Consider the following 21,299-nt stretch of genomic DNA (forward strand, 5'->3'; position numbering starts at 1 on the left):
AAAGTGAGGATAGTGTTGCATAGGTGTGAGCAGTGTTTCAGGAGAGATGAATGAGGGGCCTGCTGTGTTTCAAAGATGACTAGCTCAGTACTCCAGACTTGTCCTTTGAGATGTTTAACTAAAGATTAAATCTTAACTTGGTATTTAATAAATTCTCTCAAAAGGCATTTCAGTTTTTTTCTGTAATAATCATTTCAGTATTTTGTTTCACTGTTTTTAAATTTTTTTCAGTTAATTGTTTGGGAGTTAAAGATATTTCAGATGCTGTGGAGTTTTTATTTTAGATATCAAAAGCAGATTTTTTTTAAAACAGATTTTTTAAAACAAAGGTCATAGTTGAATTAACATCTCCCAAATAATTGATTTGCTCTGCTTTTTTTCGATTTTTGAAAACTCTCTTTAAGATAGATGATAGGTTTTGTTTTGAAATATTCAAAGCAAATTATCATGTCAAAATTAAATGCATATTTACATTATCATTCATAACATCAACAGAAAAACAAAGTGCCTTTACATTGATGTGCATGGAAGGTAAATTTTGTCTGCTGTTAACCCTAAGTATAACCTGTTAACCAGAGCTGAGTTTATTACCTATTGCAGTTATGGAGGACAACATTTTGACAGTCTTAGAATATCCAGAAACAGGAGCTAGTTGGGTGGGTGTGGGGAGGTTAGTGTAGGGCTAGGGATCTGGGCTTGAGTGGGTCTTCCAATGTGAGAACCAGCTTAGAGGTGGGCATATTTCATGATATAGTATCTTAGGATTGGTGGACAAAGAGGCAGGCATCTTGAAGTTAGTATTAAGTAAACAGGTGTTTGATAATTAAGAAATTTGCTCAGTTTCAAGAGCTTCTTATTCAGATAAATTAATTTTCATGGAGTTCCTGAAGCAAATTGTTTGTATGCTTTTACACTTATTTTTGTGGACAAGAACATGTAGTAACGCAAAATAAAATCTTATACATGTAGGCTGCTTTGGTTCTTGGTCCTGACATTTGGGGTGAATATGGAGGCCTCAGTTTTCAATTTCATTAGAAATTGAGAACTGAACTGTTCTGTGAAGCGCTTTACGTGGAAGAGGTAGAAAATAAAGGGTTGCATTTATCTGAATGATCTTATCCTAAAACATACTACTATCTTTTCCCTTTCTTTAGATACATTAAGGAAAAGGGGGATAGAGAGAAATGACAGTAATAATAATCATCTAGGGAGACAACACTAAAAATATATTCTTGGAACTCAGGATGTAGAGGCTAGATGGTGATTCTGTCTTGTCACACCTTTTCATTTTTAAAAAAAAACTGAATCAAATATGTGTTCAGGATAATTGACTCTTAACTTTAAATGAGCTGAAAAGGAAGAAAGATTATTTAATTAAAGTATTGTGTAGACATGCATAATACTGTGTTTTAAGAATATTTCAAGTAACGCTTACCTTAATCTTCCTGTGTTAATGTACTCCACTCATTGCTCTTATTCACTTATATTTCACTACTCAATATTAAGCAAAATATGACATGACAATTTTGAAATCTAGTTCCAGAAAGTAATTTATTAATGCAATAACACGAGTATCAAAATGGGAGATTCCACTAGTGATTATAAACCAAACATTAAAGTAGGATAAATATGAGACCCGGAAGACCACATTTTAAAGACCAGGAAAAAAATTAAACAGAATTAATAAAGGCAGATATTAGATGCTTTTAAAATAATTCATGCAGGGGCACCTGGGTGGCTCAGTCGTTAAGTGTCCGCCTTCAGTTCGGGTCATGATCCCAGGGTCCTGGGATCGAGCCCCGTGTCGGGCTCCCCACTCCACGGGAAGCCTGCTTCTCCCTCTCACACTCCCCCTAGTTGTATTTCTCGCTCTTGCTCTCTATCAAATAAATAAAATCTTTAAAAAAAAATAATTCATGCAGAAATCTGTATTAAATTTTAAGCTAGGGAGTTACACTTTATTTAAAAAAAGTTTCTCCTTCTAATTCAACATTGAGAGTCTAATAGGAAAATTTACAAGTGTGCAGATCTAAAGGTATTTATAAATCTCAAATCTCTATAGATTTTTTCACGTCTAAATATTTATTCAGCAGAATTTACTTTTAAAATATTAAATTTACTTTTTATCTTCTTAAATAAGTTTCACTTCCTTCTCCTTTGGTTCTAAGAACAAAAATTTTCCTTTTTCTACACCGGGTACAGTCTGTCACTGGCTTAGGATTTTCTCTTACTGTGAGACTGGGGGGCCATATGTCACTCATCCTTTCCACTGAAGATGAACCATCATTCATACTACAGTTGCTCTCTGATCTCTTCTTCTTCCCTAAGCCCACGGACTTCATCCCTGTTTAGAATTCTGTTGTGCCCTTGCCCCCTTGAAGAAGACCCACTCATTGATGGCTTTTGGCTTTATTTATCTTCACTGTGCAGTAGAAGGGGGAAAGTCCTTTTTCTCTTAATTTATAGTGAAAATATTTTAAGGATGACTTGTTAAGACATACTCTTTGGCTCTTCTTGCTTATCAATGATGGCAGTTTCCGTCAATATCCCGAAGTGGTCCAGAATTGAGAATGTCAAGAAAAATAACAGAGGTGTTGATTGAGGTTGGACTCTTTGTTGAAGCAGCATTAATTGAGAGCAGGAAGACAGAAGACCAGAATTAGCTGGCAAAATCAAATGAATAACACAGGCGACAAGTGTTGCTGTTGAGCTATGATCATAAATACAGGATAGAAAAGAAAGGGAAGAGAGGAAAGGAATATAAATCAAAGCAAATATTTATTATTTGTGTAGAGCTGTTATTTGTTCTACATCACTAGAATAGACAACAGGTAAAGTTAATGATAGTAGAACCCAGTTTATTTATAGCTGATGAAAGTTCAGAAGGTGATACAAGGCCTTATTTTAAATATCACATAGGATTATCTTTCTGCCCATACATTCTGTTTCAGATAATAACTTGAAAATCTATCTTTGTCTCTTTTCCTCCTTTCTTAAAACATCATTTTCCCCCTGATCCAACATGTCAGTGTCCCTCTTGAGCTCAAGAACTACTGGCCTCCTGTGCTATCCTTAACTTTAATAGGAGAGTCATATTGGACTCCTAGTCCTCTTAAATGAAACGAAAAAAAAAAAGATCAACAATGTTTGCTAGTATTGATCGCTTCTCATCATATAATTTCTAGGTGTAGCTTTTTGTAATATTGAAATAACTAGAGAACAAGTCAGAAAATCTTGTTCTATGTGAAGTGTCAGACATTTCCATAAAATCTGCATAACCCACCATGCAGTACTTGTTCATGCTTATGCAAGTGAAGACATTTGGGTTCTGAGAAATTGTGTCTTGTATAACTTCATTTACTGAGGATAGTGGACCCAAACTGCTTCAATATTGCCTTTCTTCTAAGAATGGGCAGAGGGTTAGCAAGGTGCAGTATCATGTAAAGGGTTAGAATTGAGTAAAACTGGAAAGATTATCTTTAAAAAAAAAAATCAAGTCTGCTTTTATTTGGGTATCTTCCCTTTAACACACAACCACGTACACATACATGTATGTGTAATGTATGTGTAATATGTAATATATATGTACATTACACTTGTGGAATATATAATACATAGACATATATACATATATGTGCAATTTATACATATATATGTATAATACATATATAGAGTGTAATATATATTATATATTGTTTAACTCCTTTGACCAAGAAGCAAATGATGTTCTGTAAGTTAGAAGATAAAAACTGATGACTACTTAGTGTTCCAGCCAGTGTAATTCTTTATATTGGCATTACTACATTGGCATTACAGTATTTATATTGTGTTTATAAATAATTGAATTTATTTGTCTTCAGACTGGACATATCTCTCTTCTACCCAAAAGCAATAACTACTTCCTATCATTGGCTACATTTATATTTCTTTCATTTTGTTATTATTCAGCTTGAAAATATTTAGATCCTTTTAGATCCATATTATTCATTTTAAAAAGGATCATTATATTTAATTAGATTATTTAGATGATTTCCAACTCTTAGTCATCAAAGAAGTATCAAACTTTACACATACCATCTGTGTACATTCAGTGGAGTAGAAATAAAGTAACATACTTTTCAGCAAGGATTGAGATATTTCTTTTATATTTATTTAGGAAAAACAACATTGAATCTACCATGAGTATTTAGCTTGTTTAATATTTTCTCTAAGTTAGATGAATGTGAAGATGAATATATATTTATATTTAACTCCTGGCAGTTTTCCCTTATGTTGGTACTTTCATTCTGAGGAATTATTCTTTTTTTTTTAAGATTTTATTTATTTATTTCAGAGAAAGAGATAGAGTGAACATGAGCAGGGCAGGGGCAGAGGGAAAGGGAGAAGCAGACTCCCTGCTGAACAGGGAGCCCTACCCAGGGTCGGGTCCTGGGATCCTGAGATCATGACCTGAGCCAAAGTCAGATGCTTGACCAACTGAACCACCCAGGCGTCTGTGAGGTATTCTTAAGCTGATTTAATTTGCCGACAGATGTGGCTGAATTGAACCGAAATGAAGATATCAAAAAATAAATACAATGAAGACATTTTCCTAAAGTTGACAAAGATGATTCAGGGGCATGCTAGCAGTCAGAGATTTTGATCTGTGCACACAGGCCAGATAAAATATCAGGGACAAGATTCCCAAAGCTAAGGAGAAAGGGTAGATAGGAATTGAGGGGTGGTAAGACTGGAGACAGGAAACATCTTCATGAGTGTGATCTGGTAGGAGTAGCTTAGAATTGTGTGGCGTTACAGTAAACTGGCAGCCCTGTTGTCCCTCTAACTGGAGCATGCATGAGTAACAGTAACATGGAAACTGGAGGCACTTCTTTGTCCCTTCTTTCCATCTCAGAATGGGCAGCAGATTTTCCATATTTTAATTAATTTTCAGTTGTTAAACCAGAAGCCTGAGTGGCCTCTTTCACTAACCCTGTTTTCACCGCACAATAGACCATGTGCTAGTCAGGCTTCCTGATTGCTGAAGAAGATTAATGTGAGCCAAGTATAAAAATTTGCTCAGGTTATTAAAGGCTGACAGTGATTGTTCTAATGTGTCTGCTTATTATGCACATTTTCTCCTCTACAGTTTATTATATTACCTAGTCAATGTGTTTGTCAATTGTTAATATCTTTGTTGTTGCAGATACAGATGTGGTGTATAAAAGCGAGAATGGACATGTCATTAAACTGAATATAGAAACAAATGCCACCACATTATTATTGGAAAACACAACTTTTGTAAGTAATGAAAAATTAATTACTTTACGCATTTCAGTATTGTTTAGAATGGTCTCTAGGTTCACATAACTTTTTTCTTCTTCAGCTCCAGCGCCTGCAAAACATTTCAGGTAAAAAGTTAGGGCTTGGTATATCATTAGAATCAGTACATCGATTAAAAGGAAATGCCCATGTGCCCATCTGCTTCATGTCTCCCCATTTATCTTCATGTCTTCCCTTTTTAGTCAATGAGTAAATGTTTCCAAGAATAAAATTTCCCTAGAATAAATATTTCTCCCAGTATTTCCTATGAAAGATCACTCATACGAATGTCAAGATTAAAAAAAAAAAATCTAACACAAGTTATCACATTTTTCTCCCTCTTTACTTTTCATTCTTTCTGACTTCTAATTTTGTTGTAGTTTTCTGGATCAAGCAGCAGGCAGACTTTCTAAAACTGGCTTTCTGCTGGGGCTGATGTGTTTTACTTTTATAATTTAGGCTTCTACCATTTTCATTTTACTTCTCCAGAGTCACTGGTTAGCCTGACAGTGTTTAAATAACAGAATGTATTTATTTTGCTCTTACAAAAAATATGAACTTTGTCTTTCTTGTAAATTCAATCTTCTTAAGGTGGATTTACCTATGATTACGTACAGAGTGAGTGTTAATGAATTAAGTTTTGCAGAAATTCAAAATTTAGCTGTCAAACACCACTGAAAAACAGTGTGTAGTTATTCACTCATGGTTTTATATAATTAAAAGTTCAATATATTGCCTATTAAATGACTTCATAGGATACAGAGAAAACATACTCCAAGCCCTCAGAGGATTTTCCATGCAAATTAAATCAGTGAGCAAATCATCAGCTCCCCTTTTTTTTTTCTTATTTGACTTGTACATTTGGAATAGACATCAAGACTTCAAATTTTTTATAGGATGGCCAGGTGAAAGAGATGGACTGGAACCTTCTGTTGTTTAGTGTTTTTGTATATTAAGAAAATATGATCGTTGAAATCTGAAAGTGCTTATATAGTTATGCATCTATTAGGCTAAATTAAATCAAACAACTGATGTACTTTAGTAATTAGAGCAACAAGTAACAGAATAAAGACATTTTTGTTTTTAAACTAATTGGTTAATTCACAGATATTAGAGAAACAGCTACTCTGAATGCAACTCTTTATAGCCCTTGTGGAATGCCAAGAGTATAGAACCCATATTGCTCAATTTCTAAAAATACAGATTTCCTTGGGGCAGATAATACTAACCCTAATGAAAAAGTTTAATAAATGTTTAGAGCAGTATCTGTTATTTCTTAATTGGATGGTCCTCTGGGGTACTAGAGAAAAGGCTAAGGAATCATCAAGGTATGTTAAAATGAATGGGAAAAAAAAGCCCTCAGTAGGACAGAAGGCAGAAAGCAGGAATTGGTAATAAGGAGAGGCTATGGTGAAGATTTGCTGATTAAAGTCAATATGAATTGATTTTCAATAAAATTAGTTTTGGGGGAAAAAAACTACACTTCTTATTCTTTTTTTTATCACACAGTATCATTTTTGAGGTGGAGTATAGGCCTTCAGTGGCCAAGCATTTAAGTTAGGTACAGACACTTCAGTACATGAATATTCAGTTATGTGATAATTCCTTATTGATCATTCCCTTTATACAGGTTAATGAGGTCTTCACTGTGGTCACAGATTATGTATTTTTTTTTCAACATTTGGTCCTTACTTCCTTAGCCTCTATGATACATCAAAAAATAAACAAAAATAAATAAACTCTTGTGGCTTTACTCCATTATCCCCGTTCTTTTGTTGGTCCCTCACACCACCTCAGCTCACCTCATTGTAGTTTCTCCATGTACTGATTAATACCATTTTATCCTTGTGCATGTGTGCTTAATCTTTTTAAGTCCTTTTGAGGTCTATTTCTACTCTCTTTTATGTAGGCAGTGACTCTTAATTACTATAGAGTCATATTTAGCAAATATTCTAATTTACTGATCTTCTAAGATTCATAGGCTCCCTAAAGACATTTATCTCACAACACAGATAATTAAGCAATTGCTAAGTCCTAGAGGTGTCAGAATTCAGTGGGGGTGGGGGAGGTGCCTGGATAAGGGATTGGAGTATGGCATGTATTTGCAACCAGTTAACTCAAAACTGTAAAAAATAAAAAAATACAAATACCACGATTGCACATCTCTTCAGAGGAACTCATTTAATCATTTCCTCCCCACTCCAAGATAGCATTATTAAATGTAGTTGTCTTTTCAAAGCTCATGCTAGGCTAAAGTCTGGGTTTACTTTCTCTCGAAGGCCATTCTGTTGGAAAAAAAAATCTCTTAGTAGAGCATAAGAATTTTACTCATACTGCAGATTTTTCATTGAGCAATTACCAACATTTTAATTAGAACAATAATTAGTTGGCTAAGATCACTATAAAAGCTTTGTAATAAAAGTGCCAAGTCAATTAAAGAAAATAAACATATTATTGATAGAAAGTGATAATATAGTAGCCTATTAGTAGGACGTATTTTTCTAAAATGTGACTGTCAGTTTATTTTAAAAATTAAGATACCACATGGTCGTTTCCCTATTAAAAACATTTTAAATATGAATAGTGGGTACTTTTAGCTATGTAATCATGGTTAGCAGACTCTATGACTAACAATAATGTTGGACATGGCTGTCAAAATAAAACAAGTAAATAATTTTCCTGAAATAATTGTCTTAAGGCTTCTTTTGGATTCAAGATAGGTAGATTTCTAATGGAGGAAATTAAAGGGTATATAACTTTTTGAAAAAGAGTTATGCAAAAGAAGTGCTTTAGCCCCAAAACTGCTCTTAATCATTTTTAAGTGTTTGAAAATGTTATCTCTTAAAGCCAGAACTATTTCAAACAAAACCTCATTCACAGTGACATAATGAGGAAATATTTCATACGTATTAGCTGTATGTACTCTTTCTGCTGTCAGTAAATTGAATATCACCAGTGGTTTTAGCAGAAAACACCAGCAGCCATAAACAGTTTTATCAAATCACTTTTTGAAATTAGGAGGGAATTGGAAACAGGGGTCTAATGCACTTACATGGAAATGGGTGACTGATGTATAAGACTCTTACATCTTTTTGATTCTGAAAATCTGCAGAGCTTTTAAAAACATGCTATAAAAATAGCCCAGAGCAGAGGAAAGAAATTAATATTTGGCAGCAGAATGATTCCAAGGAAAATGTTAGCTACACATTTTGGGGGTCCAACTGTCTTTTTATAGTCCATTCCAAGATAGTAGGTTTGATTAGAACCAGGGCATATTTATTGACTTAGGCATAGAGATGGCTTGCATGCCATCATAATATTTATATTTATTTTGAATTTGTTCTGCCATTGGGTATGTGGGGGTGGAGGGAATAGATCCAACTCTGTTTTACCACCACAAAATCAAGGAACTTATTTTCTGATTCATGTTTAAGGAAATAAGTGCCCTATGGAAAAAAATTCTGTGGTACCAGTAAATACTTATTGGATAAAGGCACCCAAAATTTCACATCTTAAAATTTGAAATAAAGATAAGCCCTTGGTGATGAGCCCTCAGTGTTGTCTTTAAGATGAATCACTAAATTCTATACCTGAAACTAATATTACACTGTATGTTAACTAACTGGAATTTACATAAAAACTTGGAAAAAAAATTGAACTACAGAAAGGTTATTAGAAAGTTCTGACTGGCCAAATGGTTTTACATGTTGGCTGCAATCATAGAGAAGTTGTTGTTGTTGTTGTTGTTGTTTAAGATCTGGCTTTGGCAGTATGTGTTGGCATCCCAGTCCTGAATGGTATCAGTAGTGTAGCTAATATTGATTGGCCAATGAAGTCACAGGAACTGCACACTTACACAGTTGCCGTGTACACAATACAGTATCTTTCTTTAGACCAGTGGTTCTCAGTTGGGGGTAATTTTATCATCAGGAGACAATTGGCAACTCTGAAGACATTCTTGATTATTATGGCTGGAGGTGGGGAGTGTGCCATGGGCATCTAGTGACTAGAGTTGAGAGATGCTGTTAAACATTCTACGATGCTCAAGACAGCTCCTTACAACAACAACAAAGTTATCTAGCTAAAAATGTCAGTACCAAATTTTCAAAATCGAGGTCAAGGCAGGGATACCAGGGAAACCATGAGATGATTCAAAGGTAGATTTTTCAAGGTGAGATCAAAGCAGTGGTTCTTTTTGTCAGAGATTTATTTTATTTTATTATTTTATGTTAATCACCATACATTACATCATTAGTTTTTTAAAAATGTTTATTGTTATGTTAATCACCATACATTACATCATTAGTTTTGGATGTAGTGTTCCATGATTCATTGTGTGCGTGTAACACCCAGTGCTCCACGCAGAATGTGCCCTCTTTAATACCCATCACCAGGCTAACCCATCCCCCCACCCCCCTCCGCTCTAGAACCCTCAGTTTGTTTTTCAGAGTCCATTGTCTCTCATGGTTTGTCTACCCCTCCGATTCGCCCCCTTCATTCTTCCCCTCCTGCTATCTTCTTCTTCTTCTTTTTTTCTAACAACGACGTGGGTGAAACTGCAGGGTGTTATGCTGAGTGAAATAAGTCAATCAGAGAAAGACATGTGTATCATATGACCTCACTGATACCAGGAATTCTTAATCTTAGGAAACAAACATCATTAGTTTTTGATGTAGTGTTCCATGATTCATTGTTTGTGTATAACACCCAGTGCTCCATTCAATACGTAATCTGAGGCTTCCAGCTTCATTTTCTTGAGACATATTTCTTCTTTTTATGGACCGATCTGTGAAGAAGACCAGCGGTCATGAGTATAATCACTTGGCCTAGGATTCCTCTTCTTTGGGGATAGTGCAGAGTACAAGCTAAAAGTATGACCACAGTTTTCTTATAGTTTTCTGGGGATATTTCTTTTTTTTTTTTTCTGGGGATACTTCTAACTGAGATATTTTGTTGTTGTTCAGGCAGGTTGGTATCAGTTACTGGCTATTGTCAATTCCTTTGACTAAGAAACAATTTTCTCTAAGTTAGAAGATAAAAACTGATGACTATTTAGTGTTCCAGTCAGTGTAATTCTTTACAGTGGCATTACTACATTGGCATTATATTATTTATATTGTGTTTATACATAATAGAATTTATTTGTCTTTAGACTGGGTATATCTCTTTTCTAACCCAAAACAGTAACTACTCCCTATCATTGGATACATTCATGTTTTTTTCATTTTTTTATTATTCAACTTTGAAAATATTTAGATCATTTTACACCCATATTATTCATTTTAAAAAGTATCATTAAATTTAATTAGATAAATATTTAGATAATTTCCGTCTCTTAGTCCTCAAAGAAGTATCAAACTTTACACATACCATCTATGTACATTCAAGTGAATAGAAATAACATAATATTTTTCAGCAAAGATTGGAATATTTCTTTTATATTCACTTAGGAAAGAGAACATTGAATCTACTATGTATATTTAGCTTGTTTAAAATTTTCTTTAAGTTGGATGAATGTGAAAATGATTTCCTGCATAGTTTTGAAAGTTATGGTTGTCAAAACAGGAAAATCAGAAAGACAAATTTTTATCCTTACCCTGGAAGCCTCCTCAAGGACAAATTTAAAATGTGAGAACAGATATTCTTGTCTCCATATGTTTGCAAGTATGACATGATTACTCTAAAATTCCATACAGTTATTCATACAGTTACCCATAGGTGAGAAAGACTCTAAGAGAGACCACTCCATTTTCTATTTCACCCTTAATTAGCACTGTGAATGATCCAGGAAACAGATGCTACAAACACATTTATTCACTGGGATGAAGTATCTTGGATGGTATAATCATTTTTGTCCTGAGTAGCGTTAATTGTTACTAATAAAAAGTATCAACAGCTCTATTAATTGTTATGAAGATTCTTAAATGTCATCCTTGACAGAAACCAAAATTTTCTAAATAATATATCTAAAAGTCTTCTTTGTATGGAGTAAAATACCACTTCTTATTAAACATCACTTATTTAACCCTTTGAAAAAGAGCTTGTTTCAACTATATCCAATATATCCTCTTAAATACGTGCAATAAAATTATTACAAATCCAGTATTTACTTCTGTAAAGATTCTTATTTAGTATCCCTGGGACTGGGGTGTAAATTGTTTTGATGTATGTCAGATAGGATGAGAATCTAGCTGGCAGCCAGATTTATTGCAATTAATTACAATTATTTTGGAATTCAACTTCCTGAGAAGTTAGTGCTCTGAATTGTATCTGAGAGCAATCAGTCTGTTTTGAGTATTTCCAGGCTCCGTTTATATGCCCTTGACCATCTGATGAATATTTCTGCCTTTCATTTTCTTTCAGAAGAATTTTATATTTGGCTACCTCCAAGTCATGGAAAGCCCCAATTAGACATTTTTAAAAATACTAATAATGAAATACCCCTATTCTTCTATTAATTCATGGTGGAATTTGAGCCAGAAAAATGCATTTTAAGAGACCTTTGAAGGTTTTCAAGTTGATAATACTGGGATTTTCTTCCTTTTCTTTTCTTTGTCTTTGTCTTTTTCTTTTTTCTTTTTTTGAGTTTCAGAAACTTTGGCCTGTGCAGCTTTGTTAATGGAGAACTATACATTAAGCAGAACTTTGTAACTAACCATTTATAGTAAAGAGTACAGATATTTTCATAGTACACTGTGAATATAGTAAATTAGTATTTTGGTTTGTTCATGGAACATCATGTAGGGCATTCAGCATTCAGCAAACATTAAATGATAATGGCAGCCTATTTCAGAGCTAGAAAGCATTCTCCCTGTCTTCCACTTTGGTTTCAATAAAAAGAAACTGAGACCCAGAGAAATAAAGTGACTTGCTCGATGCTTCTAGTACAGTCTTAAGACTAGAATACAAATTCCTTGACTCTTAGTCTAATGTTGCTCTCATATACCTAGATGAGTTTTTCATTCAAAATCCCTTTTAAGAAAATGTAAAATAAATTAAAATTCCTTAATATTTTTGTATAAGGAGTTTCTATATGTATTTGTATATTTATTTTTTATTGTTTTTTTCATTTTTTTATTGTTAGTCACCATACCGTCATTTATTACTTAAAACCTTTACAAAGATACTTGAATTAAAGAAATATATATGTTTATATGTGTGTGTGAAAATACACACACACACACACACACTCACACGTATTTGTTTTACCATCAGCTAATCAGGGAGAAAGCAGTAGACATTGAATGGAAAAGCACTGGACGCTGAATGGAAAAGAAAAAAATAAAAGGGAAAATATGGTTTAAATGGTTTTATTTGCCTTAGCTTGGGGGAAGTCACCATATGTTTTTAGCATATTTTGGATTTTCAGTGACTATCTCCTATGTCATCATTCTTTCCATGCAATTATTTTCAGTTCTTTTGGAAACACTGCCTATTGAGAAACAACCTTACCTGTATTACACACACACACACACACACACACACACACCACCACCACCACCACCACCACCACCACCACCATCAAGCCACTCACCACCCTGCTTTTCTTCTCTTTTATCCTTTGATGGATATGTCTGAAAAAAATCTAGTCTACATTTGAGATTCTTCCTTCTCTTAAAAGCTTACAGAGATTTTTCTCCCACTGTTTTTATAATGTTGCTGCATCATTGTTAAAATGATTCATCATGTCTTAGTTTATTAATTCACTTGCCAACAAATTATTGAGCCTCTGCTAGGTATCAGATAAGATTCCAGGTTCTGGGGATACATGTTGAACAAGGCAGCCTTGTTATACAAGCAGTTGCAGCTGGTATTAAGTCCTTGGGGGAAAAAAAAGTAGCATGGAGTGAAGATTAGAGAAGGATCAGGTGTCCAGGAAAGGTCCACTGTGGAGGCAGAATTCCAAGGTTAGGGTGAAGAGTTTTGTAGGCTCAAAAAAGAATAATTACAAAGAGCCTTGGGTGGGAACTGTATAGATCTATTTTAAGAATAGAAAATACGTAAGTAATGGGGAATGTGAAGAATGGTACTGGATGAACCCAGTGGAATAATTATGAGAAAAATTATGTTGTTTTATATGCTAAGGTTTTGTTTTATAAGCAATAGGTACACTTTAAAGAAAGTGGTGATATCTGAGTCACGTTTTAAAAGAACACTCTGCTATGTGAGGAATATATTCTAGGGATGTTAAAGTAGATATTGTAAGACCACTTTAAAGGCTACAGCAATGGTATTTCTGTCAATGAGAGAAGATTCAGGGCTTGAACTAGAATGGACTAACAGAAAAGATGCAGAGTAGGTGGATCAAGGATTTGTTGGAGCACAGAGTGGACAGGTTTTTGTCTAACTGCTTTGTATCTTTCAGAAATAGAGGAATCAACATTGTGTCTTGGCTTTTAAAATGGCATTAAGTCATCAATTCTATTTTAATGTTTTCCAACTAATCTTGACATTAAGATCTATTTAGTGTTTAGTTTTTTTTTTAAAGATTTTTTTTATTTAAAGATTTTTATTTATTTATTTGTCAGAGAGAGAGAGAGAGAGAGAGAGCATGAGCAGGGGGAGCAGTAGAGGGAGAGGGAGAAGCAGGCTTCTCACTGAGCAGGGAGCCTGATGTGGGACTCCATCCCAGGACCCTGGGATCATGACCTGAGCTGAAGGCAGACGCTTAACGACTGAGCCACCCTGGCGCCCCTAGTGTTCACTTGTTATATGTGTATGTTTATATTTGTTTTTTGTATATAACAATACAATAAAGGAATTTCTGTGTCTTGGTTAAAAAAGATTTGTGGCAAAATTAGGAAGTTTACATGGTGTGTTGAAATTCAATCCATCATCTCCTGGGTGTTAAAAATGTACGTTTTTTAAAAAATGTACTATTTTAATTATAATTGATCAGATCATGCAGTACTTTTTTTAAGTATTTAAATTCCAATTAGCATACAATGTAATATTAGTTTCAGATGTACAGTACAGTGATTCAACACTCCCATACAACCCAGTGCTCATCACAAGTGTACTCCTTAATCCCCATCACCTATTTACCCATCATCCCACACAACCTCTCCTCTGATACCATCAGTTTGTTCTCTATAGTTAAGAGTCTCTTTCTTGGTTTGCCTCCCTCGCTCTCTTTTCCCCCTTTGCTCATTTGCTTTGTTTCTTAAGTTCCACATAGGAGTGAAATCATATGGTATTTGTCTTTCTCTGACTTATTTTGCTTACCATAATACTCTAGCTCCATCCATGTTGTTACAAATGGCAAGATTTCATTCTTTTTTATGAATGAGTAATATTCTATTGTATATATACACACACCACATCCTCTTTATCCATTCATTAGCCATTGGACACTTGGGCTGTTTCCATAATTTGGCTATTGTAGATAATGCTGCTTTAAACATCGGGATGCATTTGGATTAGTATTTTTGTATTCTTTGAGTAAATGCCTAGTAGTGTGGATGTTGGATCGTAGGGTAGTTCTATTTTTAACTTTTTGTGGAACCTTCATGTTCTTTTCCAGAGTCGCTGCACCAGTTTGCATTCCCACCAACAATGCAAAAGGGTTTCCCTTTGTCCACATCCTTGCCAATACCTGCTGTTTCTTGTGTTGTTGGTTTTAGCCACTTGACAGCTGTGGGGTGATATCTCATTACAGTTTTGATTTGTGTTTCCCTGAGGATCATTTATGTTGAACATCTTTTCATGTGTCTATTGGCAATCTGAACGTCTGCTCTGAAAAAATTTTTATCATGTGTTCTGCCCATTTTTATCGGATTATTCATTTTTTGGGTGTTGAGTTGTATAATTTCTTTATATATTTTAGATGTTAACCCTTTTCCAGATATGTCATTTGCAAATATCTTCTCCCATTCTATAGCTTGCCTTTTATTTTTGTTGATTGTTTACTTTGCTGTGCAGAAGATTTTTATTTTGATGAAGTACCAACGGTTTATTTTTGCTTTTATTTCCCTTATCTCAGGAGATGTGTCTAGAAAGAAGTTGCTATGTCCGATATCAAAGAGGTTACTGCTGGTGTTCTCCTCTAGGATTTGTATGGTTTTATGTCTCATATTTAGGTCTTTAATCTGTTTTGAATTTGTTTTTGCGTATGGTATAAGAAAGTGGTCCAGTTTCTTTGTTTTGCATGTTGCTGTCCAGGTTTCCCAACACCATTTGTTGCAGAGACTCTTTTTCCCATTGCATGTTCTTTCTTGCTTTGTTGAAGATTAATTGACCATACAGTTGTGGGTTCATTACTGGGTTTTCTTTTCTGTTCTATTGATCTATGTGTCTACTTTTGTGCCAGTGCCATACTGTTTGGTTACTACAGCTTTGTAATGTAACTTGAAGTCTGAAATTGTGATGCCTCCAGCTTTGCTTTTCTTTTTCAAGGTTGCTTTGGGTATCTGGGATCTGTTGTGGTCCCAAACAAATTTTAGGATTGTTTGTTGTAGCTTTCTGAAAATTGCTGTGGGTATTTTGATAGGGATTGCATTAAGTGTGTAGATTGCTTTGAGTAGTATAAACATTTTAACAATATTTGTTCTTCCAATCCATGAGCACGGAATGTTTTTCCACTTCTTTGTGTCATCTTCAACTTCTTTCATCAGTCTTTTATAGTTTTCAGAGTACAAGTCTTTCATCTCCTGGTTGGGTTTATTCCTAGGTATGGTTTTTGTTGCAGCTGTAAATGGGATTAATTCCTTAATTTCTATTTCTGCTGCTTCATTATTGGTATATAGAAATGCAACAGATTTCTGTATGTTGATTCTGTATCCTGTGCCTTTACTGAACTTGTGTATCAGTTCTAGCAGTTTTTTTGTGGTGTCTTTTTGGTTTTCTATATAGAGTATCAGGTTCCTTGATTGAAATCTTAAAATTAAAACTTTAATTTCAAAAGAGTTAAATAGATGGTTACTATAATTAATGAAGTTGTTATTAATTTAGAAATCCAGAAAGATGTAAGCTTATTCAAAGCTAAATTTGATGATATTTTGATTAAGCAGTGATGATACATTTTTATACCTTTCATTAAACTTCTCACTATTTTATGAATATCTTAAGAGAAGAAGCTAACCAAGACTTACTCAATTTTGTGTTTTCAGTGACTAACAATGAAGGCATAGCCCTGAGTAGACACTTAATACACATTTTATGAATTAATCAGATTTATTTTCTTTTTCCGCATCATATCATTTTTCTAAATATTGGATTCATAGTGGTCCATGAGAGAATGTAGGAGAAAAATGAGATTTAATTAACTCTCCTAAAATTTGAATCAGCTGAAAAAAGGATAATTTATAAACCAAAATAATAATTTTCACCACTCACTTAAGGTATGAGCCCATCAGATTTCAAGCAAGTAAAAAGATCTTCCAATTATTGAAATGAATAGTATTTATTTTCAGCAAAGATTGAAAGATAGTAAAAAATTATTTGATTCTTTGCAACATATTTTTATTATTTTGACACATTGTTAGTTCATAGGCTATCCAAGAAATATATATACATATAAGAAACTTCATTTCATCCTCCAGTATATTCATTGCTTATTAGACATTGAAAGAAATGTCCCTTCCACCTTAGTTTCAGGAAAATCTATTCATCTTTTTTTTTAAGTTATGTTAATCACCATACATTACATCATTGGGTTTTGATGTAGTGTTCCATGATTCATTGTTTGCATATAACACCCAGTGCTCCATGCAGTACGTGCCCTCTTTAATACCCATCACCAGGCTAACCCATTCCCCACCCCCAGCCCTCTAGAACCCTCAGTTTATTCATCTCTTAATTAATTGATATGTGATAAGCAAAATATGACTCCTATAACTGATTTTCCCCCTAACTTTTGGCTATGGGAAAGCTGGAGCTGAATTAAAGTTTAATTTTAACAATTGGGAAAGAAATTAAACCCTGGAAATTTCACTAAATCCTCTGACTTCATCACACTACTCTTCAATTTCTTTTTTTTCAAATTTCCTCCTCTTCCTTCTTCTCCCGCACCCAGTCCCCTGTGTGTGTGTGTGTCTGTGTGTGTGTGTGTGTGTATTGTGTGTGTGTGTTTGTAATAGTTTTATTGAGAGATACTTCACATACCATAATTTTCACCCATTTCAAATGTACAGTTCATTGTTTTTAGTATACTCACAGAGTTGTGCAACCATCATCGCAGTCTAATTTTAGAATTTTCTTCAGCTGCCCCTAAAGTAACCTCTACACACTAGCAGTCTTTCTCCTGGACTCTCCCTCTGCAGCTTCCTGCACTACTAGTCTACTTTGTATCTCTGCAGATTTGTGTATTCTGTACATTTCAGATAAATGAAGTATACAGTATATGGTCTTTTATGACTAACTTCTTTCACTTAGTACAATATGTCAGGGTTTATTTATGTTTTAGGATATATCAAAACTTTGTTCTTTTTATTGTTAAATAATATTCCATTGTGATATGCTACTTTTGTTTTCCATTCATTAGTTAATGGACATTTGAATTGGTCCATTTTTTTGAGGGGTGAGAAGAGGGGCAGAGGGAGAGGGAGAGAGAGGGAACCCTAAGCAAGCTACAATCCCAGCATAGAGCCCAGCTCAAGGCTCAGTCTCACAACCTTGAGATCATGTCCTGAGACAAAATCAAGAGTCAGATACTTAACTGACTGAGCCACACAGGTGCCCTTAATAGGTTCATTTTGAGCTATTATGAATAATATTTCTGCAAACATTTGTATGCAAGTTTTGTGTAGGCCCATGTTTTCATTGTTCTTAACATACTTCCACTATTGTGGAGTATTATTCTGGGTCATATAGTAACTCTGTGTTTAGCATTTTGAAGAACTATGAAATTATTTTCCAAAGTGGTTGCACCTGTTTACCTTTTCACTAGCAGTATGAGAAGAACCAAATTTCTTCACATCTTTGTCAATGCTTCTTCTTGTCTTTTTTATTGAAGCCATCTTAGTGTATAGGAATTGGTATATTACTGTCTTTTTGATTTTCATTCCTTCATTTACTAATGATGTTAGCATGTTTTCATGTGCTTATTGGCCATTTGAATATCTTCTTTAGAGAAATTTCTGTTAAAATTCCTTGCCCATTTTTTAACTAGACTGTCTTTTTACTGCTAAATTTTAAGTGTCTATTTATTTATGCAAAATACAAATTCCTTGTCATATATAAAATTTGCAAATCATTTCTCCCAGGTGTGTAATCTTTCACTTCCTGGATGGTATCCTTTGATGAACAAACTATTTTAAGTTCGATGAAATAAAATGTATCTATTTTTCTTTTGTCTTATGAACTTTGTTGTTAATTTAAGAAACTATTGCCTAACCCAGTATCATAAAGATTTACTCCTGTGTTCTTGTCTAAAATATTATAATTTTTTTTTCTTACATTTAGTTCTGTGGTTTGTTTTGAGTTGATTTTGTATATGATGTGAGGTAGGGTATCCAAATTCATTCTTTCGCATGTGGGTATTCACTTGTCCATGCAACATTGTTTGAAAAGACTATTCACATTCAATGGTTTTAGCACCCTTGTAAAATATCAGTTGATCACATATGTGTTGATTTATTTCTGGACTCTCTATTCTATTAATCTATATCTTTATCTTTATGCCATTATCACAGTCTTGATTGCTGTAACTCTGTGATAAGACTTGAAAGCAGGACGTGTGAGTACTTGATCTTTATTCTTCTTCAAGATTGTTTTGAATATTCTGAGTCCCTTTCATTTCAGATGAATTTTAAGGTCAACCCATAAATTAACACATGGTCTATCCCTAGAGAGTGTTTCATGTGAATTTTAAGGTCAACCAGTAATTTAACAGATGGTCTATCCCTAGAGAGTGTTCTATATGCATCTCCTAAGAATATATATTCTGCTAGTGATTTCTTTCTATTAGATCTTTTTGCTTTATAGTGTTGTTCAAGTATTCTATTTCCTTACTTATCTTCCACCAGTTCTTCTATCTACTAATGAAATTGGGGTCAGGAAATCTAATCATTACTGTTAAACCGTCCATTTTTCCCTTCAATTCTTTTGATTTTTCTTTACATATTTTGGAACTCTGCTATCAAGTACATATTTGTTTACAATTGGTATATTTTCCTGATGGAAATAGTATACAAAAACTGTACCAACATATTTCCATTTCTTCTCTCTCCTTTGCATTTTTATTGTCATACAAGTTATATCTTTATACATTTTAAGCCTAACTACACAATTTTATAATTATTGTTTATGAAGCCATCTTCTTTTCTTTTAAAGATTTATTTATTTATTTTAGAGAGGGAGTGAGAGCGAGTGAGGGGAGGGGCAAAGGGAAACAATCTCAAGCGGACTCCTTGGTGAGCAGGGAGCCTGAAGCAGGTCTGAATCCCAGGACTCTGAGGTCGTGACCTGAGCCGAAACCAAGAGTCGAATGCTCAACCAACTGAACTACCCATGCGCCCCTATGAAGCTATCTTCTTAAATAGATAGGGGAAGAAAGGAGTTACAGTGTGTTTTGCTGGCTTTCATAATTTCCATGCAGGTAACTTTACTGGGTCATTTTATTTCTTCTTCAGGTTACAGTATAGTGTCCTTTAATTTCAGCCTGAAGGATTCCCTTTAGTATTTAGTATTAATAAATAATCTAGTATTTAGTATTTAGTATTTCTTAGAGTACAAGTCTGGTAGTAACAAATGCTCTCAGGATTTTTTATCTAGATATGGCTTAATTTCTCCTTGATGTTTGAAGGAGTGTTTTTAGCTCCATATAGAGTTTATTTGTTGACGGAGTTTTGCTTTCAATACTTTGAAAATGTTATCCTAACATCTGACATCTATGGTTTCCTAAGAAAAGTTAGCTGTTACTTTTATCAGGGATCCATTCTGTGTGATACGTTGTTTTTCTCTTGTTGTTTCCAAAATGTTTCATTGTGATTTTTGACAATTTGTGATTAGTTTAGGCGAGGATATTTTTGAATTTATTTGACTTGGAATTTGTTGAGTTTCTTGAATATGTACAGTAACATATTTCATTAAATTTAGAAGTTTTTAATTTTTTTAGATTTTTTCTCTTCCTATATCTCCTCTCTGTCTTTAGACTTTTACATACATTTTATATTCTACATTCAGTTTTACTGACATAGGAAGGTATATAAGGAATTTCCCAGTATAATATAACTAAGTATAATAATCTACTCTCACCTTAATTAGATGTTCTCTGTAAAATAATGACATCATTTTCATCATGAAAAAACAGCTTAGATAACTTTGTCTTGATCTGCCTCCCTGCCTGCCTGTCTGCCTGCCTGCCTTCCTCCCTCCCTCCCTTTCTTCCTTCCATCCATCCATCCATCCATCCATCCATTTATTTTGGATAATTGATTCTTTGATTTAACTGAATGATTGCATTTTCTTAGCCTTAATGCAAATAATCAATAACCAAGGGTTATTACATGAACTGGGAGAGACTGTAATGAAAATCCTACCATTTACCAGCTGTACTGTCTGATATTATGAACCTTTTTCAGCCTACTTCAAATACCTGGACTGTCCTTAAATAGTTCTCTCTTATTTATACAACTTTCAAAAATGTTCTTCAGGACTCAGTTGTATATACTGTTGATTTTAACAAAACACTGAGAAAGAAAAGAACACCTAAGATAAATGAATAATTGCATTATAATTTTAAAAAGTAAATGATGATAAAATATGTATTTCTTTTTTGTTGTTTTTTATTTTATTTTATTATGTTAGTCACCATACAGTACATCATTAGTTTTTGATGTATTTCTACCTAAAGAAGAGGTATAATCATATTTCTGGCAATACCATGTGGTATTTATTTTAGAAGAAAAATACTTAGAATAACATTCTATTTTTTATAAGAGGAGTGATAAATTAAGATTTAACTCATGTAAATACACAGAGTAATCTTGCATCCTTACATATGCCCTCATATGTTCTTTCTAAAAATAAAAACAAATTCACATTGTGAGTTCTCTTTG

At 33.9% G+C, this 21,299-nt stretch overlaps 1 protein-coding gene across 5 annotated transcripts in view; it reads left to right on the plus strand.

The window, feature by feature from the left end:
• Positions 1-21,299, plus strand: part of DPP10 (dipeptidyl peptidase like 10) — a 691,476-nt gene that overhangs the window by 341,581 nt on the left and 328,596 nt on the right. For all 5 annotated transcript variants that reach the window (XM_073884902.1, XM_073884889.1, XM_025857215.2 and 2 more), the window contains one exon: positions 5,186-5,280. In XM_073884902.1, the coding sequence (XP_073741003.1) occupies positions 5,186-5,280 (95 nt within the window). The remainder of the gene's footprint in view (positions 1-5,185; positions 5,281-21,299) is intronic.

Source organism: Callorhinus ursinus, unplaced genomic scaffold (genome assembly GCF_003265705.2).
Source record: "Callorhinus ursinus isolate GAN/ISIS: 27379988/994484 unplaced genomic scaffold, GSC_fseal_2.0 scaffold2, whole genome shotgun sequence".
NCBI classification, from domain to species: domain Eukaryota; kingdom Metazoa; phylum Chordata; class Mammalia; order Carnivora; family Otariidae; genus Callorhinus; species Callorhinus ursinus.